At 52.5% G+C, this 27,400-nt stretch overlaps 1 protein-coding gene across 1 annotated transcript; it reads left to right on the forward strand.

The window, feature by feature from the left end:
- The first annotated feature begins 1,370 nt into the window (after positions 1-1,370).
- Positions 1,371-20,861, forward strand: PTGS1 (prostaglandin-endoperoxide synthase 1). The gene is made up of 10 exons (XM_037493585.2): positions 1,371-1,426; positions 7,581-7,697; positions 8,122-8,262; positions 8,459-8,602; positions 11,191-11,372; positions 11,481-11,564; positions 12,483-12,729; positions 15,252-15,538; positions 19,360-19,507; positions 19,896-20,861. The coding sequence occupies exons 3-10, from the start codon at positions 8,238-8,240 to the stop codon at positions 20,249-20,251; spliced, it is 1,473 nt and encodes a 490-aa protein (XP_037349482.1). The 5' UTR covers positions 1,371-1,426; positions 7,581-7,697; positions 8,122-8,237; the 3' UTR covers positions 20,252-20,861.
- Positions 20,862-27,400: the final 6,539 nt, after the last annotated feature.

Genomic DNA, 27,400 nt, shown 5'->3' on the forward strand with positions numbered 1-27,400 from the left:
ATTGCTTCACAGTGCTGACGCTTAACCCCTTGCGCCACCAGGGAGGCCCTGTGTGCAAATCTTTTAACCGCCTTCTGCAATGGGTCTTGTTATTATCCCCATCTTAGAGATGAGAAGACGGAAGACCAGAGAAGGTGGTGCCAGGTCCCAGGTGACACAGCTGATAAACCCGAGACTCTGGATTTGAACTCACATCTAGACTTGGGGCCTAGGACTTTCAGAGCAGGGGCTGGGGCAGAGACCAGGGACCTCGGGTTCTGCAGTCAGACATCTAGGGTTTGTTCTGGTTTACTTCAGTCTCTTCTTTTGTTTCTTTATAGTCCACAAATTGTTAGGGGGAAAAGGCTGTCCTAAAGCTAATCCCATACAGGCTCTGTGGACTCCACCCCCACCCCAGGCCAAAGCCAGAGACACTGGGAACCCCAAATCCCATCACCACCAAAGGGAAGGTGGCTGGGACCTGAGGGTGGGGTGAAGCAGTCAGGTTGGTATAAAGCCAGACACTTGGGCTTTGGAGGGGTCCCCCATTTTGGCTCCCCGCCAGCTCGCAGCGTCCGGCCAGCTCTGAGAGTGACTTTGGGTTTCCAGGTCGGCGGATCGGGTAGGACGCATTAAAGACTTTATTTCCCTATTTTCTCCCTGAGTTGTACATTTTCCTTATTTCCTTTTCCCTTGTAAGTAAACCTTTTATGAACCTTTTGTGGGTGTCTGTCGTGGAGTATTCATAAGTCCCTTTTGAGCGCGCGGGTGAGGACCCACAGCCAGGAACCCGCTCAATATCGGGGCTGCCCTATAACAATACGAGCGAACTCATCCCGCATCTGTCTCTCCCTCCCACCCTGGCCTCGGCCCCTGGGGGAGGTCAGTGCGCCCCATCAGATCTGACCGAGGGCAGCGGGGTTCTCCTTTCGGACAGCCCTGCAGGCCAGGGGAGGGGCTGCTCTTCCAGCCCCTTCGCCTCGGGGCACGGGGGCTGGTTCTGCCCAGCAGCCCCTCCCCTGAGCGCCTCCCCAGCCGCCCGCGCCCGGGACCCTCCGCGCATCTCCCCGGGGGTTCCTCTCCAGACGGCTCCTGCACCGGCGCCCTGGAACAATTAGGAAAATGCCTGGACCGGGCAGAGGAAGTGGGCGGGGGCCGGCTGGCGGGGGGCGGGCCGCGGCGCCCGGCAGTTCCAGGCGCACCCCGGGAGCCGCGGCTGAGACTCGCCCGCCCGGCCGCGCGCACCATGAGCCGTGAGTCGCGCCCCGCGCACCCCGCCACCGGCCCCGACACCCCGCGCGCCTCCCGGGGCGCCCCGCATGCCAGCTCAGCCTCCGCCTCTCTCCTTCTGCAGGAAGGAGTCTCTCGCTCCGGCTCCCGCTGCTCCTGCTGCTGCTGCTGCCGCCGCCCCCGGTCACTCCCGCGAGCCCCGGGGCGCCCGCGCCCGGTAGGCGACTCCCCCTGCCCCGGGCTCGCCCCGCGCCGGCCGGGCCGCCCTCCCTCCGCTCCCCGCGGGCCGGCCCAGCTTCCCCTTTCTGCTCGCCGGGCCCGGGCGGCGGGAGGGGGCTGGTCGGGGTGTGGGGTGGGGGCTCTGTGAGGACCCCTCGGGGGTGTGGTTTGGCGAGCGTTCGTTTTGGAGGAAGCAGCTGTCCGGGATCTCCCGCCGGCTCTGGGGGAAGGGACACCCCCTCACCTGCGGATGCTGGCTGGGGGGCCTCCTGCCAGGAAGCCGCTTCGCCAGGGGAAGGGCGGGTGCACGGTTCCTCTTCTCAGCCTCTAGCTTTTTGGGGACCCATCAGGGTGGAGAAGAGCTCCCCTGGGGAGGATGGGGGAGTATACACCAGCCATGCTGCGGAGAAGGAAGGTGGAAATACATTTGTGGAGTTCTGTTGCTTCCCCTGAGGTTTATTATTTTTTAAATGTTTATTTATTTATCTATGCATGCAAGAGCTGGGGTACAGGCCAGAGGTGCAGGGGGTGAGAGGATCCACCAGAGACAGAGTGGGGAGCAGAACAGGCAGAATGACTGAAATACACGGCTGAGGGGAGCAGCGGGCGAGACAGGAGAGGTCTGCTGCACCTTGTGGGTCAGCTCCCTGGCAGGTCGGAATCGAACTCGTGCTGCAGAGGCTGCGGATTGCTTCATAGTGTGGAGCTTAACCCCTTGCGCCACCAGGAAGGCCCTTCCCCTGAGGTTTAAACCCCCACCGGCAGGTCTCCTTGGGTAGAGGAGTGGAGACTCAGGTGCTGTAACTCCCTCCCCCTCACAAGGCTCTGGAACTGAACTTGTCTGACTCCAGCACTTTGCAAGGTCTTTCCAAAGAGAGACCCCCCTCCACTTCAGACCTTGATGTCATCACCCTCAAGATGATGGGGAAAGTCAGGGCCTATGAAATTCCACCCCTGCACCTGCATGTCTCAAGTTCCTTGGGAAGGAATTCAGCTCCTCCCTCGACCACCTTTCCTCCCCAGCTTGGTGGCTTGGCTGTCCCAAGGGCAAAGAGCAAAGGGCGCTGCACAGTCCAGCTGGAAGGTCTACCCCCTCTGGGTCTCCAGGCCCGTCTCTAACATGGGGACAAGAGGGCTGGGAGGAGGGGAGGGCGCTGGGCTGTTCTGGGGTGTTCTGAGGAGTGGGGGGGCAGAAGGGAGAGGACCTGGACCCTGAAGAGGGGCTGTGCTGTCCACGGTGGATCGGACCAATTTCCCTGGAGGAGGGCGTGAGTGGGTGGCTGCCGGGAAGCCAGGGGGAGGATGGAGGGACACTGCAGGCACACAGGCACTCGGGCGTGAGCTAAGGTTTGTTTGCGGGAAGAAGAGAAAGAAGCCCATGAGGCCAGAACTTTACAGTTTAAAGAAACTGGCTGTGGACTCCCATGTTTTGGGGGCTGATGGCAGCCCTGCCAGGAGAGTGTCAGGCCCATCCTGTGGATGGGGATTCTGAGGCCCAGAGGGCTGAGTCCATTTTCTGAGACCCCAGGAGGATTGCTGAGACTTCCCCTGGCTGCCCCGTTAGCCCCCACTTGGCAGCCACCTGGTCAGCCTAGCACTTCCTCAGAGGCTCTCCAGCTCCTGCCCAGGGAGCGTGGTCTGTGCCATTTTGTTTTTTTGCCTTCTCTGATCCTTCTACCCGCAGTGTTCACATGGAATTGCCTTTTTTTTTTTTCAGTCAACAAATATTGTGTGTGGGGGGGCTGGCTTCATGTCGGGGTTCGAGGGAGGGAAGCACAGGGGTGAGTGGGGCTCTGGGAGGAGTAGCTCTCAAGTGTGTGGTGTTGAGGGGGCTTGTGGAGGTGGTGACATTTGACCTGGACCCTGAAGGGGGTATGAGTAGGGGTGCTGTGGGACTGTACTATGACCTTCGGAACCATCTTGTCTTTCTGGTGGAGACGACATGAGCTGAAGCCTCGAGGTCTGAAGCACAGGAAGCAGATGGGGGCTGAGGGAACGCAGGGCAAGAGGCAGGTGAGGTGAGGAGCTAGGGCTTGGGCCTGAGGGTAAGTGGGAGCTGGAGAGTGGGCTGGATAGACACGGGGGGGGGGGGCAAGATTGGAGGCCAGGAAGTCACGAGGGTGCTTGTTGCAGGGAAGCCACTGCGCTCTGGCTGCCTTCGTACTTTTAAGTCTATGAGCTAATCAAGGCCCAGGATGCCTGGGCATCTCCTCCGGGGAGTGGAAGCCTGAGTTTTGCCCCCAGTGGGGCAGCAAACGCTGATCCCCCAGGAGATGAGGACTGGAGACTCCCCGGAGGGCAGGTGCAGAGAGAGAGGGAGGGTTGCTTTTGCCTCTTATATGGGGGAAGGGATTTTTGTCCAGCTAGGAGGGCCAGGTAGGGGGTCCTTAGCACTCAAGTCCAGCATACCAGCCCCTGAACTTGGCTTGGTGCCTTCTTTCTGGCTGGAGAGAGGGCGTGAACTGGCAGCCAGAGCTCCATGATGGTGGAGGGGTACGAGGCCCCCTCTTGGCCTGGTGCACAGGCCAGGAGCCCTGTGCTGAGGCCTCTGGCTGCCTGCCGCCTGCCTCCTCCTATCAGCAGTACCAGCTGGGTCTGTGGGCCAGCAAGGGCTTCCTTCCCATCTGGGCTCTTCCAGCTGTGGGCCCAGCTGTTGGGGCTGGCAGGCAAACGCCCGGCCTCTGGCTGCCGATCTCTGGGTATTGGGGCTGCGGCACAGGCCTGGCTCAGTCAGGGCCCCTTCTTTTTCTCTTTGACTGCCAAGCTCCTGGAATTTCTCTAAATATTATTCTTAGAGGATTTCGCTCCATCCTCTTTAATGGGGCCTAATGCTTCCAGAGCCTCTGTATCCTGGAGGATTTGGTGTTCCCCCACGGGGCCTCTTGTCCTAACGCCCTAGCTGGGGAACATGGGCCTGAATCCCAAGAAAGCTCTGGAGCCAGGCGGTCCTGGCTGGTCTTCGTGTGTAGGGCCCATGCAGTCCGGGCACGCTGATCGTGAGGGCACATTGTCACGTTCTCCGTGAGGGGCTGGGAGGAAAGGACCATGTTGGTATGGCCGATGGAGAGGGACAGATGGGCTCACCCGCAGTGGAGAAGGGGAGGCAGAGAGGGAGGTCTCCGTAGAACCCCTTTGCTTCCCCCCCTTCCCGGGACACACAGAAACGTGAGGCAAGAGGGTGGAAAGGACTGGCTCAAGGACACACAGCACTGGGACATATCCTTGCCCAGCACCCACCTGCCGCGGGTCCTGTGCTGGGTGTGGGAGCGCAAGAGGCCTCAGACTCAGCCCCGCATCTCCCAGTTCTCTTTCTTGAGGGTTTATTATACTCGGGGTCTGCTACTGAGCACAGAACTGCGCTGGCACGAAAGCATGTGGGATTTCAGGTAGATGGTCGGAGGCTCTTTGTCCATAGTTGCCAGAGCTGGGGGATCCCTCTAGCGCCCTGGTTTCATTCATTCAGGATTTTCAGTTCCACCAAGAAGGAACGATGATGACTCTACCTCATCTGGGGTGACTTCCAGCCTATGATCCAGGTCTGGTCACTGCCAGGAAGCGGAAAAGAGAGGCAAAGAATTCAAGTGCTGGCTCTGAGCTTCTAGCGGTGGGGCTGGGGCGCCCTCCTGCCTGCAAGGCTCGCATTCCGCCCCTGTGCCTGGCAGCCTCGCTAGCCCTCCTCGAGGCGCTGCGCAGATAAAGGAGCAGCGGGCCGCTGGGCCGCCGGCCGTGGAGCAGGCAGCTACAGCCCTGACTGGCCCGCTGACCACGACAGCCCAGCTATGGTCAGGCTCACCCTGGGGGACGCAGCACCTGGCGTCCTTTCTGCTCACCCTGACGCCCCGAGGCCCCGGTGGCTGTTGTTGTCTTCGCTGGAGAAAACTTTTCCTGCCCCGGAGCAGTTTATGGAAAGATCGTGGAGGAGGAGGGAGGAAAAGTTGGGCAGTGGGCCTGGGAGGGAGGCGCCTCTCTCTGCACAGGCTTCTTGGCCAGAAAGCGAAGCGCGGGAGGCGGGAGCAGCGACGCAGCCTGCTGGGCTGGAGGGAGGACGTGCAGGCAGCCTTCACTGCCGACTTCAGAGCCAGGCGCGGGGTTGGGAGGAGAGGAGGCCTCTGGCCAAGCTGCGGCTGGCCCGTCCGCTGGACTCATTGGGTTAACTCCAGCACATCAGATCCATATCTGGGTGCTGGATCTCTGCGCCTCAGCTGCGTGCTTGGTCTGCGCTGGGGCAGAGAAAATCAGGGAAAGTGTGGCCCTGAAGTGGGGGCTGAGGAAGAGTCGATGGAATTGGAACCTGGAGTTTTCTGGGGGAGGCAAGGCCTGGGCTTGGGTGGGGGAGGCTCAGGTAGACTTGGAGGGAATTTATGAGGCAGGAGCAGCTGTCGGGGTGAAGGAAGGAGAAGAGCTTTGCTTTGAGGCCAAGGGATGAAGGGGCCACAGAATGAACTGGAAGGCCCTCTTGAGCCCCCTACTGTGGTGGGGATGAGGAAATAGTCCAGACAAGGGCAGGTCCTTGGCACCTGTGACTGCTGATCCTTTGGTGGTAAAGGGTCTTGTGTGCAGGGACAGGAGCCAGGCAGGGGGCTCCTGGACAGGTGAATTGGACAGGTGAGCAGAGTGTCCTGGGCAGGAGGGATCAATGAGGGAGGTACAGACCCCTGAGGCTGAGCCGGCTGCAGGGGTGGCTGGGGGCTCCTTGGCATTTCCCGGCCTGTGTCTGTGGGTCCTGCCAGGCCACTGCCCTGCGTGCTGCCCACCCTGCACCTGTTTCAGCAGATAAGACATTTTAGTTTGGCCTTCTTCCCCTTCACCCCTCTTTCCCCACCCCTTGCACGGGCCTCAATGGTGCCTTTGTGGGGCTACAGGGAGTCTTTAGGACTTAAACAAAACTATTTGCATTGCTTGTGTTTCTTTTGTTTGATTTGTTTATGTGCGGTGGGGAGAGGGTAGCACCCTCCAGAGAGGGGGGCCCAGGGGACCCTGCTGTCCAGGACCCAGGCTGAAAAGTGGGGAGCCCTAGACTGGAGGGGTCAGGCCTTGCTCAGGGTCATGCCCTCAGACTCTGCACCCTGAGATGACTGTCCGGGCCTCTCCTGCTTTTTGTTGCCCTCTTGACCACTGAGAATCAGCTGCACAAAGGCTAGGAGTTCCCTGTGATGTTGGCTCCAAGTCCAGATCAGGAAGTATTGATATATTTGCAGAGGAAAGCCTGGCATGTTCTGTGTGAGGCCAGAGAAGGCACCTTCTGCCAGGGGCCAGGTTTTGCCAAGCCTCCGCCTCTGTGAGAGCCTCGGTTTCCCCTGCTGAGGGCTGGAGGAGCTCTGAGGAGCTTCTGGCTTTGCTCAGCAGCACAGACTGTGCAGGGGCTGTGGCCAGTGAGTGCTAGGGTAGACCCCAGGAGGGGCAGCCTGGTGGGGGTCTTGCCAGGAGGCAGTGGGCAGATGCCAGGGCTCTATGCACCCTCTCGGGAAATTTTTCCTGTCACGTCTCCTGTTTGTTTGGTCCCTGACTTGCCTCAGGCTTCTAGACCCCAGATCCTACCCTGACATGGGCCAAGCCTGGGCCATTTAGGAAGAGCAATGGAGATGCCCCTCAAACCCTTGCTCTGCCCCTGGCCTCAGTTTCCCCATCTGTATTTGGGCATTATGATACCTGCTCTTTCCTCCCTTCTGCAGAAATAGAGGGTGGGCGGTTTTGTCCTCCTAGTCTCCAGATGTTCAGAAGTTGGGGCCTCGTCAGAGAACCCCAAGCCCTGTCCCTTTCCTGAACCCCACACCCCCTGCCCTGTTGCTGGGCTCCGACTTGGCAGGAAGTGACACTCTAGAAGCCGGTGCTGCAGTGTCTTATCAGCTGTTGCCGAGCCTTAGATGTCCGCCTGGGGCCTAGACTGCCTCTACCCCCCTTTAGTGGCAGCAGGAAGGGAGGGGGGACGTTCGCCGGGGACTGATGTGGTCAAGGCTGAAGATCCAGAGTCAGCCTGGAGGGGGCCGACCCAGGGGCTCTCTGTTCAGAGTCGTGAGGACAGAGGGCCTTGGGGGAACCCGGATGGCCAGAGAGTTAGGACAAAGCTGCAACTTGAGTCCCTGCTCCTGCCCCCCAACCCCCTATCAGGGGTGACTCCAGAGCAGCCTGCAGTGTCTGCTTCTCGCCCACAGTGAACCCCTGCTGCTATTACCCGTGCCAGCACCAGGGCATCTGTGTCCGCTTCGGCCTCGACAGCTACCAGTGTGACTGCACCCGCACCGGCTACTCTGGCCCCAACTGCACTATCCGTGAGCCACCCCCTGCCCGTGCCCTTCTGCCCGCCTCTCCCCTGGGCCCCCCCCCCCCCGGACCCCCTTCCTGGCCTCTCCACTCGTGGCTCCATTCTCACGCCTTCCCTGCCTCTGGCCTCTGACATTGTCCCTGACCTGGCTCCTCCATGAGCTCATTTCTGACACCTCACTCCTGGGTCCAGGCTCTGCGGTGAGTCACCCCTGCCCAGCCCGGACACATCCTGTGGCCCTCTCCCCTGTCCTCACGTCTGGCTCTGGCTCTGGCTCCATCAAGAGCCGTCCTCTCCATGGTTCCCTCCTGCCCCCACCCCATATGCAGTGCCCTGTTCTGTCCTGGCCACACCCCCAGTTCCCGCCTCCCAGTCTGGTCACTTCTGGTCCTGCCAGGAGGGCCCGGCTGAGTGGCTCCCATGCCCTGCAGCTGACCTGTGGACCTGGCTCCGGAATTCCCTGCGGCCCAGCCCCTCTTTCCTCCACTTCCTGCTGACGCACGGGCGCTGGTTCTGGGAGTTCATCAATGCCACCTTCATCCGTGACATGCTCATGCGCCTGGTGCTCACAGGTGGGCGCGGGACAGCACCCCTCTAGTCTGGGAGAGCGAGAAATCCTGCCAGTTCTAGCAATTCCTGGCATCTGATAAGGGCAGTGGGTGGGGAGGCTCTGTGATGCCAGAGAAAACACGCGCGAACCAAGGAGACGGGGAAGAGGTGTGACTGGGGGTGGGAACCCCTGACCACCATTATTTTTGCCCCCTGCAGCACGTTCCAACCTTATCCCCAGCCCCCCCACCTACAACTTAGCACATGACTACATCAGCTGGGAGTCCTTCTCCAACGTGAGCTATTACACTCGTGTTCTGCCCTCCGTTCCCCAAGACTGCCCCACGCCCATGGGGACCAAAGGTAATGGAGATGGGGTGAGGGACCTGGGCTGGGGGACTGCCAGGGGAGAGTCTTCCTCTGTGGGAAAAAGTAGGCAGAAGAGCAACCAGTGACCCATTCTCCTGGTAGAGACCCTGTCCAGAGCCAGGGGTGAGGACAGGGCGGGGAATGAGGACAGGAAAGGGCAGTGAAGGGTCTTACCTGAAGTCACCCAGAAAGTCAGGGAATCAGTGTTTCCATATTTCCAGACGTCTCTTTGCCTGAGCCTTGTCTGCTGCATGGCGTCCTACTCGGATGAGGGACCTGAACATTGAGACACGGGAAGGAAGGAACAGTGTGCTGTTGAGTGGTGTAACTCTGATTCTGTACTATTATAGTTTTTTTTTTTTTTAAAGATTTATTTATTTATTTATACAAGCACTGGGTACAGTCAGAAGCGCAGGAGGGTGAGAGAATTCACCAGAGCCAGAGCGGGGAGCAGAACAGGCAGACTGATGAAGTACACTGCCGAGGGGAGCAGCGGGCGCAGCAGGAGAGGTCTGCGCGCCATGTGGGACCCTTGCCCTGCGGCCGGGGATTGAACCAGCACTGCAGAGGCTGCGGGCAGCTTCACAACCTAGCGCTCAACCATCGCGCCACCAGGGAGGCCCAAAAATTATAGTTTTTCATGCTTCATCTCTGTAGGTTACACACATGGATTTTTTTTCCTTTGGTTACTCAAGAACCCCCTTGGTCTCACCGGCAGTGGTCTTCCTCTGAAGGCCTTCTTCTCCCTCCACTCCTGATTGTCCAAAAACTTGGGGGCAGGGAGATGTGTACTTAGTTCAAAGCCATCGAGTGCTTTGAACTAAGCGCCCTAGGGGGGCACTGCTGAACACTGGCCCTGCACAGCTCTAAGGTTGTGTCTTCTGCAGGTTCAGAACTTTGCTTATGTATTGATGTCCTTCCTTGAGCCTCACCAGCGTTACAAGGATGTTCTGCCCTACACATGCAGTTGCTATTCCCAAAGGATGACCATTTTGCCAGGAAGGCTGGGTCTTGCAGAGCTTCTGGACTCTGCTGACACTGCTGAAACTAGTCCTTGCTCATTGGCAGCCTGAGCAAGGAGTACAGTTCATTCCTCTGACTTCCCTCTTGGTCACTACCCTTTGGGCTGTTTGATATCCTGCCAGTCAGAGGAAACCAGTTGATGATCTCAACCCAAATAAGTTCTATTGATCTCGAATCTTCAACTTTGGACTTCCCATGAAGAGCTGTGAAAGGATGTCTTTAACAGAAGACAAAAATCCAATTCTTGGGCCTCCCCTGGTGGTGCAGGTTGCGGTTGAGCACCACGCTGTGAAGCTGTCTGCATCCTCTGCAGCGCCGGCTCAATCCCGGCCGGCCGCCGAGGGTCCCACATGGCGCAGCAGACCTCTCCTGTCTCGCCCGCTGCTCCCCTCAGCAGTGTTTTTCGTCAGTCTGCCTGTTCTGTTCCCCACTCTGTCTCTGGTGAATCCTCTCACCCTCCCACGCATCAGGCCTGTACCCCGGTTCTTGTATAAAATAAATAAATAAATCTTTTTTTTTAAAAAAAGAATATTCTTAAAAATAAATAAATAAATCCAATTCTTCCTTTCTGTGAAGGCACAGGGGACCTGCTTATCTGACATTGACATCTTAATACTTATTGTCATAATGACAGATAGTTGCTTCCAGATGATGACTTGTCTTTACCCCAGATAGAGAAAGACTGGGTAAAGTCACATAGAATATAGAATAGGTTGGCAAATTCTAGACCACAGGTGGGATCCCACTCATGTGCTGTTCTTATAAGTAAAGCTTTATGGTCCTGCTCATTTGGGTACTTACCATCTATGACTGCTTTGTTGCTCAAAGAGCAAAGCTGAATAGATGCAACACCTGTTGGTAAAGTCTCAAATATTGACAATCTGAAAAAAAATGGACTACCTGGCCTTTTGCTGAAGTTTACTGACCCTTGCTTTAAAAGATTCTACCTCACTAGTTCTCTGTCCTATTTACATCAGCTCCTGCACCCTTCAAATCTGCTGCATGAAATAGGGATCATTTGCCCTATTTTGTAGATGAAGAAATTAGGACTCAGAGAGATGAAATGGCTTCTTGATGTTTACACAGTTAGGAAATGGCGTAGTCACTGTCAAACACTGGATACCGTGCTTCAGGGCCTGGAAGTCCAAGTTCTTCTCTCCTCCTACTCCCCTCACGCCCCTTTTCCTCCTCCTCCTCCTTTTTTCTTTTCGTTTAATGTTTTCAAAGTTGCAAACATACACACAAAGGTGAGAAGAAAGTCCAGTGAACGCCTGTGTGTCCACTTCCTGGTTTCAAGACTTGTCCATGACTTACCAGTCATATTTTATCCATCCCTCACCTTAGCTTTGATGGAGTATTTGAAAGCAAATTCCACTGATGCCATTTTGCCATAAAAACTTCTAGGGTCTTTGCTAGAGAGGGTGCCAGGGGCCCACTGGTGAGAGGGAGGAGGGCCTGGGGAGGCTGCTCTGGGCATCCTGCTTTGACCAGTTTGGTCTGGTGAGTCTAGAAGGCCCGGAAAGGGGGCAACCACTGAGATCTCCCACCTCTCCAACCAGGGAAGAAGCAGCTGCCAGATGCCCAGCTCCTGGGTCAACGCTTCCTGCTCAGGAGGAAGTTCATACCTGACCCCCAAGGCACCAACCTCATGTTTGCCTTCTTTGCACAACACTTCACCCATCAGTTCTTCAAAACTTCCGGCAAAATGGGACCTGGCTTCACCAAGGCCTTGGGCCATGGGGTGAGCACCTGGGCGGGGCCCAGGACTATGCTGGGCCTGCCTTGGCACATGGAGGTCATTGCTGGAGGGCAGGACCTGGTGATTTGAGTGGACCCTCTCTCTCCTCAGGTGGACCTCGGCCACATTTATGGAGATAATCTGGATCGTCAGTATCAGCTGCGGCTCTTTAAGGATGGAAAACTCAAGTACCAGGTAGCGCTGGGCCTGGGGGAGGGCGCTGGGAAGGGCTTCTGTGGTGCTCCCTGCAGAGGTCAGGACGGTGTCCTGAGAGGGCCAAGGAGGAGGAGAGGAATAAGCCCTGGGAGATGTTTCGAGGCATGAGAAACAAAGAGCAGACATGTCTCTCGTGTCTTCCTGGGAGGTGGATTTTGGGGCTCAGCAGGAGATGGACATTTGCAGGCTGCAGTCATTCAAGTTATTATTCCACTGTGTTGTGGGCACCGTGATGCACCTGGCACAGGGGGTGAGCAGTGATCATGGCAGTTAACTGGTCCTGCCCACAAGGAACTCACAGTCGGCCAGAGACCAGACCACAGACAGGAACTCCTGGCTGCTGGTTCCACAGGGACCTTTTGCTGGACATGTGCTGCCCATGAGCTATAGAATGTGAGCCACAGGCAGTTAAAATTTTCTAGTGGGCCTCCCTGGTGGCACAAGGGGTTAAGACACAACCTATGAAGCTGTCTGCAGCCACTGCAGCATGAGTTCAATCCCCAGCTAGGGAGCTACGCACATGGCGCAGCAGACCTCTCCTGTCTCGCCCACTGTTCCCCTCCCTCAGCAGTGTATTTCAGTCAATCTGCCTGTTCTGTTCCCCACTCTGTCTCTGGTGAATCCTCTCATCTCCCACACCTCTGGCCTGTACCTCAGCTCTTTTATGCATAAATAAATAAATCTTTTAAAAAAAAAAGAATCAGGTGGGAGGTGAGGGTGCGTTGCGGGAGGGTGGTGGTAGTGAAGATGGGGAGAAAGGGACCCATTTTAACAGATGTCAGAGAAAGAATCAGCAGGTCTTGTTTGGGGAGGATGGGCGAGAGCAGGAGGGTGCCAGCTGTGGCAGGTGTGGGCGCTCTGCACGTGCCCAGATTGCCAGGCGGCCCCATCCCACAGGTGCTGAACGGAGAGATGTACCCGCCGTCAGTGGAAGAGGCGCCGGTGCTGATGCACTACCCACGGAATGTCCCGGCCCGGAACCAGATGGCCGTGGGCCAGGAGGTGTTCGGGCTGCTCCCTGGGCTCATGCTCTATGCCACGCTCTGGCTGCGTGAGCACAACCGCGTGTGTGACCTGCTGAAAGCGGAGCATCCCACCTGGAATGATGAGCAGCTCTTCCAGACAGCCCGCCTCATCCTCATTGGTGAGGGCTCCCAGCCAGCCCGGCCCTGGAAGGTCATGCTCTGCTCTTAGATGCTGGGGTTAGAATCCTAGGCTTCTACTGATTCCCTCTGAGACCCGGAGCAGGCCCCTCCCACTATGTGAGCCTCAGTTTCCAAATCTGGACACTAGGGATAAGGATGGTTATTAGGAAAGGGAAAATACTTGAAAGCACTTAGCACATAGTAGGTCTTCAGAAAATGGATGGCCATGATGGCTGATTATTAGCCCAGCAAATTTGACTGGCCGTTCTCACTCTCGGTTTCCCCATTGTACTATGCACAGTGACTGAACTAGCGCGCGCAGGGTCACACCTAGCTTGCCCAGCCTTCTGGGCAACTCCTTTCCTCCTCTGCATTTATCTGCCTTCCTGGAGTTTGGTAACTTCTAGGTGACTCAGGGACAGGATATTTTTGTGTCCCCTACGGGGGCGAGTCTGCAGCCCAAAATGTTAGATGGTTTCCTGCCTGGGAGCTTGGCCCCTGGCACCCCTGTCCAGACCACGTTCACTCTGAGTCACCAGTAACCCTTTCTCCCGCCTCTGGGCATCACTGGGCATGGCTGGTCCCAATTATAGAGCCTGATTCACTGGACCCTGGAAGAGCTAGGCATCGGGCATAGGAGCAGCCTAAAGAAGGGGTTGGTTCCAAAGTCTCAGCATTGCAGAGATCTTGATCAGAGAGGACAAACATGTGCCTGGGGGCTGCCCAGCGATCACTGGTGATGAAGCTGTGACCAAAGGCCTTTATGGGCCAGATAAGATTACCTTGTGAGCATGAAGATTCAGAGAGACTGAGTGAATTCTTGAAGGCCACTCAGCAGAGGGAGACTTGAACTACCCATAGTCATGCTGTTTCCACCACATCCACTCTCCTGGGTGGGGAGGGGGCTGTTAGCCTTAGTCTAATCTTTTGGTATGTGTGAGTCTGGGGAGGGGCTTCACCTCCCCCCCACCCCCCGATGCCACACGCAGCCACCTCCTCCTTCTCACCTCACTTGATTTTACCAGGTCCTTGCCAAGCAGCTTGGGTTCATTGTCTACTCCTGCCAGAGACCTCATGAATATCATTCTACTGACTCAATATAATACACATTTTTGCAGATAAGTGAGGTTCAGAGAGATTAAGTAACATGGCTTCAGTTCATTGAGAAGCCAGGATTTAACCCAGGTCTGTTGACTGCAAATCCAGTGGCTCTGGATCAACAGACTATAAGCCAATTTGTCTAATAACTAATTGGCCAAAATACCAGTTTCTCTTAATATCTAGTTGATCCGTTTTCATTTTGCTATGGGATGTCCCATTTGTTGGCTCTTTGCTCTGTAGCTGGTTATTGAAGGGGCAGAGGAAAAATCTATTTGTAAGAATTCTGATATTCTGTAAGGAATATATTTGGGGCACACTTTGCCCTCTGCCTGTGGTATCCTTCTTTAGCTGCGGACAGCGGCTCTCGGAGGGGTCTCTTTGAAAGCTCCTCTCCCACTGAGTTAATCTCCATTTTCCCATCTCGTGCGGCCTCTCCAACATTTTAGTGGGCTGTGGGAGGATGGTCACTTCAGGGTCATGAGACCCATTCTGGATACTTCCTTTGCACGCCCTGCTTAGCTGGGTCTTCAGGGACATGGGAGTAGCAGGTGTCTCTTGTCTTGGGACATCAGTGTAACCTCAGACAGAAAGTTCCATTTTCACACCCATTACAGAAAGTCAAAGTGAATGTGGTCAAATATAATTAAGCAACAATGACAACAATAAGGAAACCAAAAGCACCAGCTCCAGTGGAAGGCTGCCTGGCATTTCCTCATAAGACTGAAAATGGTTCTGCCATATGGTGCAGCAATTCCAACTCCTAGGATTTATCACCAAACACAAAAATACTAATTCGAAAGGAAAACTGCACTCCTATGTTTATTGCAGCACAATAGTCAAGCTTTGGGAAACTAAATGCACCAGAACAGTTGAGTGGATCAAGAAGATGTGATACACACACACACACACACACACACACACACACACACACACACACACACAATGGAATACTACTCAGCCATGAAAAAGATAAACCCATTCCATTTGCAGCAACAGGATCCAGATGGAAAGGATTATGCAACGTGAAATAAATCCAAAAGAGATGGTGTTACTTATATGCAGAGTATAGAAAAAAAACAAACAAGGGTCAAACAAAGACAAACTATAAAATCAACCCTTGAAAACTGACCACAGATCTGAGACATCCAAGAGGGGAGGGGGTCGGGGGAAGGAAGAGCAGGGTGAGAGAGCACTATGGTGGAGGATTATGGGTGCTTTGGTAGTGGGAGAGCTACAATGCCACACCTGAGAAATCCTATATTGTCAAATATTAATAAAGATGTAAAACAATATGTCATTAATAAATAATTTTTTTAAAAAAGAAGCAAAAAGCAAGCACTTTGCATGAACTGGCCTGCTTCCCAAGCCAGGTGGGTAGCTCAGCATGCCCTGCTGATTTCTTTTCTAACCTCCCTTCCAGGGGAGACCATCAAGATAGTGATCGAGGAGTATGTGCAGCAGCTCAGTGGCTACTTCCTGCAGCTAAAGTTTGACCCGGAGCTGCTGTTCAGTTCCCAGTTCCAGTACCGCAACCGCATCGCCATGGAGTTCAACCAGCTCTACCACTGGCACCCGCTCATGCCCAACTCCTTCCAGGTGGGCCCCCAGGAGTACACCTACGAGCAGTTCTTGTTCAACACCTCCATGCTGGTGGACTACGGTGTCGAGACCCTGGTGGAGGCCTTCTCTCGCCAGAGTGCTGGCCGGGTAAGCTGCAGAGAGCGCTCACGAGGGCAGGTGGCTCTGGGGTCCCACAGATCAGGGCCCAAATTCCAGTTTTCTTTTCTGCTCCTCTTACAGGGTAGTTGTAAGCATTCCTTCCTTCCTCTTCTCTGCTCTTGTTCTTTTGTTCATTCAACAGTCCTGGGCCTGATGCCCCATACTGGGGATGGAGCAGTGAGCAAGACCATTGTGATCCTTGGGTCCCTCGGTGCTTTGATTCTAGAAAGGAGCAGTGGTTGTGTGACTATCACATCATTCGAGCATGTTCTGATTGTTAGTACTGGGCCAAGTGCTTTCTGACCTTATCAGAATTACCAGAGCCTGTTAACCATAGGAACTCAGAGAGGGGCTTCTGACCAGAGTTAGCGGCTATGGGTGAGGAAGTGATGTCTGATCAGAGACCTGAAGGATGCCTTGGGAGAGGTGGTGTTAATGGCCGTGGTCCGGATGGAGGAGCATGGCTGTGGTCTGGATGGAGGGGCAGCACGGCAAAAGCCTGGAGGTCACTGGGCATGCATAGCAGATTGAGGGCCAGGAAGACATTCAGGGTCTGTAACACATGTGAAGGTGCCTGCACACAGTAGGTCTTTATTACATCAGAGACTTCCACCATGGACTGAATAGTCTGCCCCGAATTCATATGTTGAAGTCCTAACCTTATACCTTAAAATGTGATTGTTCTTGGAGATAGCATTTTCAAAAGGTAATTAAGGTTAATGGGTGATTGGGTGGCCCTCATGGAATGTGACTGGTGTCCTTCTAGAGAGAGAGGGGTCCCCCCATGCAGAGGAAGACCCAGTGAGGAGACAGCCATCTCCGAGCCGACAAGAGAGCCCCAGAGTAAAGTCAAGCCCGCCCACATCTTGATCTTGGACTTCTAGCCTCCACAACTGTAGATAATCAATCTCCGGAGGTTAAGCCTCCCTGTCGGTGGGGCTGCACTGTGGCAGCCCTAGGAAAGGAACAGTCGCTGGCCTGGCATCCCTCCCTGATTCGTTCTCTCCTAATTTGGAAGCTCCCGGCTCTCTCATCCCAGCTCTCTGGCTCCTTCGTCCCCTGCTTTCCAATTCCTGTCCCTGAGCCCTGGCACGAAGCTCTGGCACCCTCCGCCCTAGGCTTCCTCCCGGTGGTGATTTGGTTGAAATCAGCATGTGCTGAACCCGATGAGCTGCTTCTGGCTGCTTCTTGACCTCTGTGCGCTGTGGACACACAGGCACGCAAGGAGACAATTGCCTTGCTGTGGGCTGTACGGTTTCCATAGCATTTTCATGGAATTACCATGATGTGTGGGCAAAGCCCGGGTGTTGAACTTGGCACAGAGAGAAGGGCAACAAAGGTGATTAAAAAAAAAGTGAAAAGAAAAGACAACTCTCAGGATATTAAGAGAGTGTGAGAAGCCATGAAAGAAACCGGCTTCCCGCCTGATGACCATGACAGAGGGCTGCCTCCTTGGGGAGCCCACATAGCCAATACTGTGATGACTGCTTTGCTAACTTGATCTCGCCCATTTCACCAGGACTTTACCCAGTGGGGTGCTTTCATTGTTCTTATATTTGCATAGGAGACCGCATCACGGCTCAAGTGACTGGCCTGAGGCTCCTGGATTAGTTTCCTAGGGCTGCAATGTGGATGATTTTAACAGCAGAAGTTTTTTTTTGTCCTATTCTGGGTAGAAGTCTACAGTCTGGGCATTGAGGGTCCTGCTGTCTCTCAGGCTCCAGGGGGAGAATCTTCCCCAGGCCTTCCTCTTACTTAGCTGCTGCTGGCTGCTGACAAACTTTGATGCCCTGCATTGTATAAGCATCACCCCAACATGGTATTCCCCCAAGGCAGCTCTGTTTTCTCTATTGGTACATCAGTCACTGGATGAGAGCCCAATGAATGGACTATGACCTCATTTTAACTTGTTTACAACCATTTCCAAATACGCTCACATTCTCAGGTGCTGGGAATTAGGAGTTCAACATGTCTTTTTTGGGGGACAAGTCAACTTCCAACAGCCTCCACCACCCAGCTTGTATACAACAGAGCTGAGATGGCTACCAGCCCCTGCTAAATTTGCTCCAAGGCGTGCTTTCACTCAACAAGGGTTCTCCTCTTTCCCATCTAGTTATACTTGCTCTATTTACACAGCAAGAAATAACTCTTCTATGTTTTTTATGGAGGGAATATGAGTGCAGGTCACACCCCTGTTCAGGCTTCAGGGGTACAGTTTCTCACCTCAGCAAAAGAATTGTATATCTCATACCACACTGCCTCCAAATGTCCACTCACCATCCACACAAAGCTATTCCCTCCCCCTCTCCTGCCCCTCTGATAACCACTATTTTGTTCTCAAGGTTTGGTTTTGTGGTGCTAGTTTGGTGGTTTTTGCTTTTCTTTAAATTCCACAAGTGAATGAAATGATGCAGTATTTGTCTTTCTCCTTATAACTTCTTTCACTTAGTGCAATCCCCTGAAGGTCCATCCATGTTGTTGCAAATGGCACGAGTTCACCTTTTTAATGGCTGAGTAGTATTCTATTGTCTATATATACCACGTCCACTTAATCTCTTCATCTATCATCGGGCACTTGGATTGTTTCCATACCTTTGCTCTTATAAATTGTGCTGCAGGGATCATGGTGGGGGGTGGGGGCACGTATCTTTTTGAATAAGTGTTTTCATGGAAAGAACTCTTTCTTAAACATTGACATTATCCATCTTGAGAGATAGAGCTTTCTTTAGACCAATGCTCTTGAACTGTTATGAAATAGAATCTTCTTCTGCAGCCATCTTTTCCTTACCAAGTTTCCTGGCCTTTAACCCATATTTTCCCTTCCTTTGTAGGATATTACACTACTCCTTGGTCCTGGAGTTAAAGTCCAAGTTTAGTTAAGTTAAATTTGCATATACAGATAGATATATGTGATAGTTTTCCTGGGAAGAGTTTAGCCTGCTCCCTGCTAGCTTGTGACCATTCCCCTTCCAGAAGGCCTTGTAGAGGGGGAAGAAGGAACAGATATGAATGGCTTTCTCTGGTCTGAATGGAACATGACACTTTGTATTCCTACAGTTTCACTCTGATGTTCTCTTTTCTGTGGTGACTGGTTCCTAGACTGGTTTCAATATTAGATGCTCAGTAAATATTGAAATGTCATACTATAGTACCAGCAATAAAAAGCCATAAAAATAGTTTCCTTAGCAAGATCCTTTAAATGATCAAGCATCTCTGACCTATGATAAGAACTGATCTGGTGAGTGACAAACACACGTCAGTTTTGCCAGCTGTAATCTACAAAATATCTTAGGAAAGCCATGAAGTTCTGGCCCCCAAATCAATATTTTTCTGTCCTTTTGTTTCTATCCCTTGATAGCTCAGAAACCTTTCTGCCTGTCCCCCCCACAAAATTGCATTTCCAGAGCTGGGGTGCCCCTTTCTCCCTGCTTGAGCTCGGGGCTGTGGCTCTGCTGGTGTTCTGCTCTTCAGAGTCCTCATCTCTGAACCTAGTAGTTCCAAAATCTTCCTTAACAGGATGTTAGGGGCTTTCAGTTAAATTCGAAGGGCTGGGGAAGAGTGTGACATGGTGAGCCACTGGAGAGGGCCTCCTGGCGCACATGACACTTTAAAGATGAGGAAACTGAGACCCAGAGGGGGCCTGAGAGAAAGCATCCGCGTGGCAGAGGCAGAGCCAGGACCCAGATGTGGTGGCGGCTGGGCTGAGTCCTGCTCTCTCTCCTAGGCCAGGAAGGACACCTGGCCTGAAGTTCATTTCCAGGACCAAGTGACCTGGCTCTCAGACCACAGCTGTGTTTGTCTCCCGGCAGATCGGCGGGGGAAGGAACATGGACCCGCACGTCCTGCACGTGGCCGTGGAAGTCATCAAGGAGTCGCGAGAGTTGCGTCTGCAGCCGTTCAATGAGTACCGCAAGCGGTTTGGCATGAAGCCTTACACCTCCTTCCAGGAGCTCACAGGTGCGCACCTGTCTCCCGGCCACGGGGCCTGCCCTGAAGTGAGGGAGACATCAAGGAAACAGAACGGCGCCAAAGCCTGGGGTGGAGGAAGCATTGTGCCTGGTGGTGAGGGTGTCAAGTCGCCCCGCCTGGGCAGAGAAGGTGGCTTCTCATTTGGGTTTGAAGGCTAATGGGAATGTTCAGGCTGAGAATAGAGGAAGAGCATTCCAGGAAGAGGAACAGAAAATAGAAAGGCACAGAGGTCATAAAGAACGAGCCATTCTCATTGCTCAATTTGCTCTTCTGAAATCTCTTATTCTCCCCCAGGAAAAGGTAGGTCTAGAACTTTCTCTCCCTACATGAGCCTGAATGGCATCGTGACACTGACTCTAGCTCCTTCCCATTGTAGGAGAGAAGGAGATGGCAGCTGAGTTGCAGGATCTCTATGGAGACATCGATGCCTTGGAGTTCTACCCGGGCCTGCTTCTCGAGAAGTGCCATCCAAACTCCATTTTCGGAGAGAGTATGATAGAAATTGGGGCTCCCTTTTCCCTCAAGGGTCTCCTAGGGAATCCTATCTGTTCTCCGGAGTACTGGAAGCCAAGCACATTTGGTGGGGAGACGGGCTTCAACATTGTCAAGACAGCCACCCTGAAGAAGCTGGTCTGTCTCAACACCAAGACTTGTCCCTACGTTTCCTTCCACACGCCCAACCCCCACCAGGATGAGCGGTCTGCTGTGGAGCGGCCACCCACAGAGCTCTGAGGGCACAGGGCGGCAGTATTCCAGAAAGCTGACACCAGGGTTGACAGTCTTAAAGGTTCTTCTATTGAAGAACCTTATACGAAGACCATAAAATTGGATTCTGACGGCAAGAATGTCATATTTGCAGAGTGAGGATGAAATAATCTAGAAAGTTGGGGCATTCTTATTTTGTATTCTAGAATTCTGGTTGGCCCTCCAGAATGTTGACTTCATGATGGCAATTCGGAATGTTGTGATCCTGGCCGTTGATCCAGAACACTGGCTGGTGAGCCAGATCAGTGTCGATCTGAATGTTTAGAATGTTGATTTGATTCATTTTCCCCTTTAGGGGAATCTGACATCTAATAAGAATGCATTGCCTGAATCTGTGCCTGCACTGAGGTGGGGGGGGGCTCTTTTTGGGACCCCAATTTAGACACTGGTCTGAGGATATGGAGAACAGGTTGACTTTTATCACCTGTTCCACCGGAGCTCTGTCCCCATCCATGTCTCAGCTCATGGCAGCTGTTTCTCATGAAGCTAATAAATTCGTTCTCCAAATTGCCTGCTACATATCTCTTTTGGTCCTATCTCCAGCAGCTGAGCAGATGCCAATATGGCCTTTCTGCTGACCACATGCTGGCTATGCTGGAGGGTGCTGGAGACTTGGACACACTCCCCCCAGGGTCCCTGGGCTTGGCATCATGTAGATCATTCCTCACTGATGCTCTCCTCCCCCATCCCTACTGTGGGTTAGACACTGCCTTTCCCAGGCTGCTCTCCTAAAACACACAACTCCCCAAACCCAGAAGACACAGCATTCTGCTGACATCCCTTCCCCCTACCCACCAAGAGCCAGAGCCAGCTCAGGACCCAGGTCTGGCTGAGTCTAGAGCTGTGCTCTTTCTCCTACGCAGCTTCCTCTTATTTCCTCCTGGACTGAATTCCAGCTCTGATCTAGTCTGCCTGGCTCAGGGTCAAAGGCAGAAGGTGGGGTGTAGCCTCTGCCTTACTGCATGCTATTTGTTCAGTCACAAGTGTTTATTTTTCTAAGAGCTTACTACATGCTGGTCGCTGTTACTGGCTTGGGGCTACAGCAGTGAGTGATCAAAACAGGCAAGACTGCCTGCCTGGAGCACACATTCTAGTGGGGGCAGAGCTGACACCTAACAAGGCAACAATGAAACCAGAGCAATGCAAGGCAGGGTGAGTGCGGTAACCCCTCTAAGGTAATGTGCTCTGCACCCCCTGCTTGATTCCCAGACCTGAGACCTTTCCAGACCTGAGACCTTTCCCAGCTACATAGTAGTGGCTGTAGTACTACTATAGCAGTAGTAGGCAAAGCCAGAAGAGAGGCCAGAAGGGTAAGGTGCGAGGTCAGGAGCTCTCCATTCATTTGGCTTAGAGGTCTTTGGGAAGAACAATGATCCAGAAACCATGGGGGAAATTGGGGTGCAGGCTGAGGTTCTTTGGGGCCAGGCCTCCTGTCTTAAGGTTCAGACACACCTTGTTTTTCCTTGGTTGACTGGGGGCTGCTGCCACCATGTCCCCCTGCTCCCCAGCTGCACTGATGGGAAGGATTCTTTAACATGTTGAAAGTGGGCCTGGAGTGTCTGTGACCTGTCCTTGTCCCCAACTGCCTATTTCCCCTCATTTGCTGCTATACCTACTTTGTCTGAGAATCCCCCCTCATTGATTGCAATCTCAGTGTCTCCACCAGGGACCCTATCCTGGCCAAGGGTGGCCTATGAATCAATCCCAGTCAATCAGACACCCTCTCCTTAGAAATAAGCTATATAAGACTAAAAAGGTCTTGCACAGTGAAACTACTGAGTGGGAGAAAATATTTGTACATCATCCATCCGACAAGAAGCTGATTAATACCCAAGATCTATAAGGACTCATACAAGACAACGTGAAAACAAATAGCCCGGTTAAAAAATGGGCAGGGGAGCTAAATAAGCACTGCTCAAAGAAGACATACAGAGGGTCAACAGGCACATGAAAACAATGCTCATCATTACTTATTATCAGGGAAATACAAATCAAAACAACAATAAGAGGTCACTTCATTATGTGAGAATGGTTCATGTCAAAAAGACCAGTAACAACAAAGGTTGGAGGGGCCTCCCTGGTGGCGCAGGGGTTAAAGTCAGTGCTACCAAGCTGTCGCCAGTCACTGCAGCACGAGTTTGATCCCAGCCAGGGAGCTACCCACATGGTGCAGCAGACCTCTCCTGCCTCTCCCGCTGCTCCCCTCAGCAGTGTATTTCAGTAGATCTGCCTGTTCTGCTCCCCACTCTGTCTCTGGTGAATCCTCTCACCCCCTGCACCTCTGGCCTGCACCCCAGTTCCTGTGTGCATAAATAAATAAATCTTTAAAAAAATGTTGGGGAGAATGCTGAGGAAAACGAAGCTTGGCATACTGTCCGTGGGACTGTAGACGGGACCAGTCCCTGTGAAAAACAGTATGGAGGGGTCTCAAAATACTAAAAATAGATCTAACTTAAGACCCAGCAATCCTACTCCTAGGTATCTAGCCTACGGATGTAAAAACACTAATTCAAGGGATATGTGCTCTCTGATGTTTATTGCAGCACTTTTTACAATAGCCAAGTTTGGAAACACCCTAAGTTCCCAAAGCAGATGAGTAGATTAAGAAGAAGTGGCATCTACACAATACATACACAATAGAATGCTACTCAGCTAGCAAAAAAGATGAAATCTTTCCATTTGTGACAACTTGGAGGGAACTGGAAGGGGGTTATGCTCAGTGAAGTAAGTCAAAGGAGAAAGACATACTGGATGATTTCACTCATATGTGAAATGTAGTGAAACAAGACTAAGGCACAGAAAATGAAAACCAAAACAAATCCTATAAATCTGAATGTAGAACGGAGGCTACCAGAGTGTGGGGGTCAAGGAGGCAGAAATGGGGGGAACAGGGCCCAATGGTGGAGGATGACGGGCGGGTTTGGTGGTAGGCCTGGTATTATAACACGCACCTGAAGAGGTGTGCACCTGTATCCCCAACTCACACACAGTGTTGTGACCCATTATTAACCTCACTAAAAAGAATAGAATAAAAAGAAAGAGCTACTGGCCCCTGGCTGGAGTTCCTGGAAATGAGATGACTGGCTCTGATTCTTCTCTACAGGGGGCTCTGAAAATATTTTCCATTAATTCCTGTTTCCAAGATCAGGGAAGATCACCAGGAAATTCCTGGCCTTCTCAAGACCTGGGCTTTCCGTCCATCGTGGCGGCTGTTACATGAACACTTTCACTAGAATTAATCACTTGATGTCCGTTGCCTGCAACCAGGCCTTAATGACTGCTGCCTGAGGTGACAGAAGCACAAAGATGGCTCTGGAATTTTAATCAGGAGAGGCACAATCGCACTAGTGTTCCTGAAAGAGTACCCTCTGGTGGGTGGGTGACAGAGTGGAGCAGGGTGGACAGAGGTCAGCAGAGCAGCGAGGGGGTGGTGGCCGTGGTCCGCCATCTGAGATGATGGCAGCTGGGGTCAGGCGAAGGGGCTGAGGGAGTGGGAGGTGGACTTTGTTTGGTGAAGACAACTGTGTGTGAAAGTTTTGCAAAGGGAAATATATTGGCTGTACCAAGAAGGATTCCTTCCATCAAAATGTTCCAAGAAGGGTCTTAATGCTCGTGATATGAATGCTCATTTCTGGAATTTTCATGTGGTGAGTGTGATGGTTAATTTTATGTGTTAACTTGGCTGGGCTTCAGTACCCACTTATTAAATCAAACACTGCTCCAAAACAGTGGCCACTGCTCCAGTAAAAATGCTTCTGCTCTAGCCCCTGGGCCAGGCATCACAGGTTGCCCCTCTGCTGCTCCCATGCCACTCCTGCTACTCCAGGGCTGCTTCCCTAGCCACCCTTGCAGATGATGGGTGCGGTGCCTGCTTCCCCCTCCACTAAGTAATGAAAGTCATTTTCATTTTTTTATCTGATTGGTGGAAACCCCTGTGAGAGAGGGTGGGAGCTTGCAGCTTGAGGCAGGTGGCGGGGACACCTATAGCTGGGAAGGTTGCTGGGATGGACGGCTGACCTTGGTGAATCTGAGTTCTCCAAGTCTGCTTTGCCTCTGTGAGCACTAACCCTACATGACTGAAACAACCTCACAGCGGCACCACGGCTGACCTGGCAGCAGCTCAGGCTTGCAAGCAGAGACCTTCAGAAGTGAGATTACAGAAACACAGAATAACAAAGATGCAAAGATGGGGTGGCGGTGCATGGTGCAAATCATCTTCCAGTAAAAAAGTGTCCAAAATATTAGACAAGCCGACAACCTACTTTTTATCTTAGTCATGCTTTTCCTATAAAGATGGACTTTAAACTAAAATAGTTTAGAATACTATATGGATGGCAGTAAGGAATATGGAAACGCAAAAAATGCTTTTTAAAATATTTATTTATTTATACAAGAACTGGGGTACAGGTCAGATGCGCGGGAGGGTGAGAGGAGTCACCAGAGACAGAGCGGGGAACAGAACAGGCAGACTGACGAAATACACTGCTGAGGGGAGCAGCGGGCATGGCAGGAGAGGTCTGCTGCGCCATGTGGGACCCTCGCCAGCCGGCTGGGATGGAACTGGCGCTGCAGAGGCTGCGGACAGCTTCACAGCGTGGCGCTCAACCTCCTGCACCAGCAGGGGAGGCCCGCAAAGGATGCTTTTATAGGGGATGGATGAGGGAATGACCTTGAAGCACCTTCATCATTCTCTTATGCTTGTTATGCTTCCTTTAAAGAGGATTTCCTCTAAGCCTGGGTCAAATGCTTTTGTTGCTCTTTCTACTTTTGGCCCAGAGGAACTTTGAGCCAGTTGTATAACTTTGGGCTTGGTATTTCAGCTTACAGGACAACATAGCAGTACATTCTCGCAGCTGTCCATGCAGGTTTTTGCCCCGCCCCACCGTTGGAGATTGTCATTCATGCAGCAAAATGCACTAATTTTAAGTTTGTCCCTTGATGAAAATTTACATGTGCATAAGCCCATCTGGGGGATAAATGGGCACATCCCTATATATGTAGATTTCGCTATCTACAAACCCACAAGAAAATCAAGGTAGAGAATATTTCCGGCCTCTACGAGGCTCTTTTGTGTCCCTTCCCCAACAAAAGCCTCTGAAATGCAGCCATTATTCTGACCTCTGTCACCATTAATTGGTTTTGTCTGCTTGTAACCTTGGATGGAGTGATACAGGATGTTCTTTCTTTGCCTGGCTTCTTCGCGCAGCACATCTGGGGACATCTCTGCTGCCTGCGTATCAAGCTCTGATACTCCTCAGTGCTGCTGGAAGCATTCAGTGTTTACTGTTTGGACATTCGGGTGGTTTCCATTTTTCTAAACATTAAATAAAACTGCCTCTAGGCAGATTTTTTAACTCTTACAACCAGGTTCTATTTAAAAAGTCATCTTTCATCACATTCTGGGACATGGTTCCTGGTCTCCAGTCAATGCCCCCTGCTGTGTCTTCTCTTGCTTTCCGTATGGCCTGATGAATTCAAGAGTGGGGCAGCCTAGTTCCAGGAGGAGAAACAGAGAAGGTGAATTTAAGAGTCTACTCTGCTGCGGCAGGCGCCCTCTCTGACGGTCTCATTACCTATGACTAGGCTTTCCTGTTCCAGCAGGGTGGAAATTAGGATGCAGAAAGATTCGTGACTTGTCCCTCGTCATGCAGCTAAGATGGGGTGGGAGGCAGCAGTGACATTTCAGTGTGTGGCCAGTTTGCATCATCCCTCCTGCAGGCTCAAGACCCCCAGAGCCAGAACTACAGGAGGGAGGGGGAACGGAGGGTGGAGAACCTGTGATGTGGTGGGCACGGATGCTGTGAATACACTTCTGGATGATTCTGTTAATAAGCCTCAGATGGAGACCTCTGCGCTGTGTCTGCCGCCCCTGGGCATCCTTTCCTTCTTCAAAGGAGTGACGTTTTCTTTCCTCGCCTTGTGACTTACTTTTTCCAGGCTTGCAATCTCTTTTCTGATCTATGACTTACATGCTGCACATCTTGATGATGTTCACTGAAAACTGGTTCCCTAAAATCGGAAAACGGTGCCTATTTATCTCCCATCTGCGGCTAAAATGTATTCAAGCGCCGGCTCTTGTCTTGGTTTGCAGCTCTTTTTTTTGCCATCATTAATGGAAATATTTAATTTCCTGTTACACATTTGTTGGTTCCTAGTTCCTGCCTCCGTGAAAGAGACTCAAGACAGATCCTAATTTTTACGTCCTTTCTACTCACTTTATGGGGGCGGGGGCTGGCAGGTTTTTTTGTTTGTGTTAAATACGTAGAACACGAAGTGGACCATTTTAGAGTGCCGAGTGACATTCAGTGCACTCCCAATGCTGCGCAAACAGCAACAGTGTCTAGTTCCAGAACATTTTCATCATTTCAAAAGGAAACCCCATTTTAAGGCGTCACTCCCCACCCCCTATGCCCTTTAGCTCCTGACAACTGTTAATCCGGCCTGACAGTGCTTTGAGTGCTCGTTACATGCCAGGCACTGTGATAATCCCATTATCACAATCTTGCTAATCACCAGGAAAGCAACTCTGTGGTTCTTGTATTTCACAGAATTGCTGTCCGAGACTCAGAGAGATAAGATTTCCATGAAGTTCTAAAGTTCTGTAAATGGCAGAACAGGGCCCAGAACTCCCAGCCAAGTGCTGTGTCCAACGCATGCTAATGATGACGAAGATCTAAGAGGCCTTTCCTGTGATAAACACGGCCTGGGTCTGGGTGACTTCTCAGTGCGTATTCTTTCCATTTTGAAGGTCAGCGGTAACAGAAAACGCAGTGAGCACACATTCAAATGACTTATGCTTTAGGAATTTTCCAGGATCTGGATGGAGGGAAGTAGCTCCATGGCCAGGCCAGATCCCAGATGATGTGACCCAAGGCACTGGCGATTGGGAAAGCATGTGGGGCCCACAGAGTAAGAAGAAACTGCAGGGCTCCAAATATGCCCAGGCTGAAGGATCTCAGAAGGGCAAGTCTGGAAAGTGCCAGAGGCCTGGTTCTTGTCTCATTGCTCCTCTAGGGCTCTCTTGTCAAGAGCCAGAGCTCATGGTTCCCAGGACAAAGTAGGCTGAAAACACTTGTGTTTCTGGAAGTTAAAGAAGTATTTGCAAAGGAGGCTTTA

Source organism: Talpa occidentalis, unplaced genomic scaffold (assembly GCF_014898055.3).
Source record: "Talpa occidentalis isolate TD23 unplaced genomic scaffold, MPIMG_talOcc4v2.1 talOcc4.7, whole genome shotgun sequence".
Classification (NCBI taxonomy): Eukaryota; Metazoa; Chordata; class Mammalia; order Eulipotyphla; family Talpidae; genus Talpa; species Talpa occidentalis.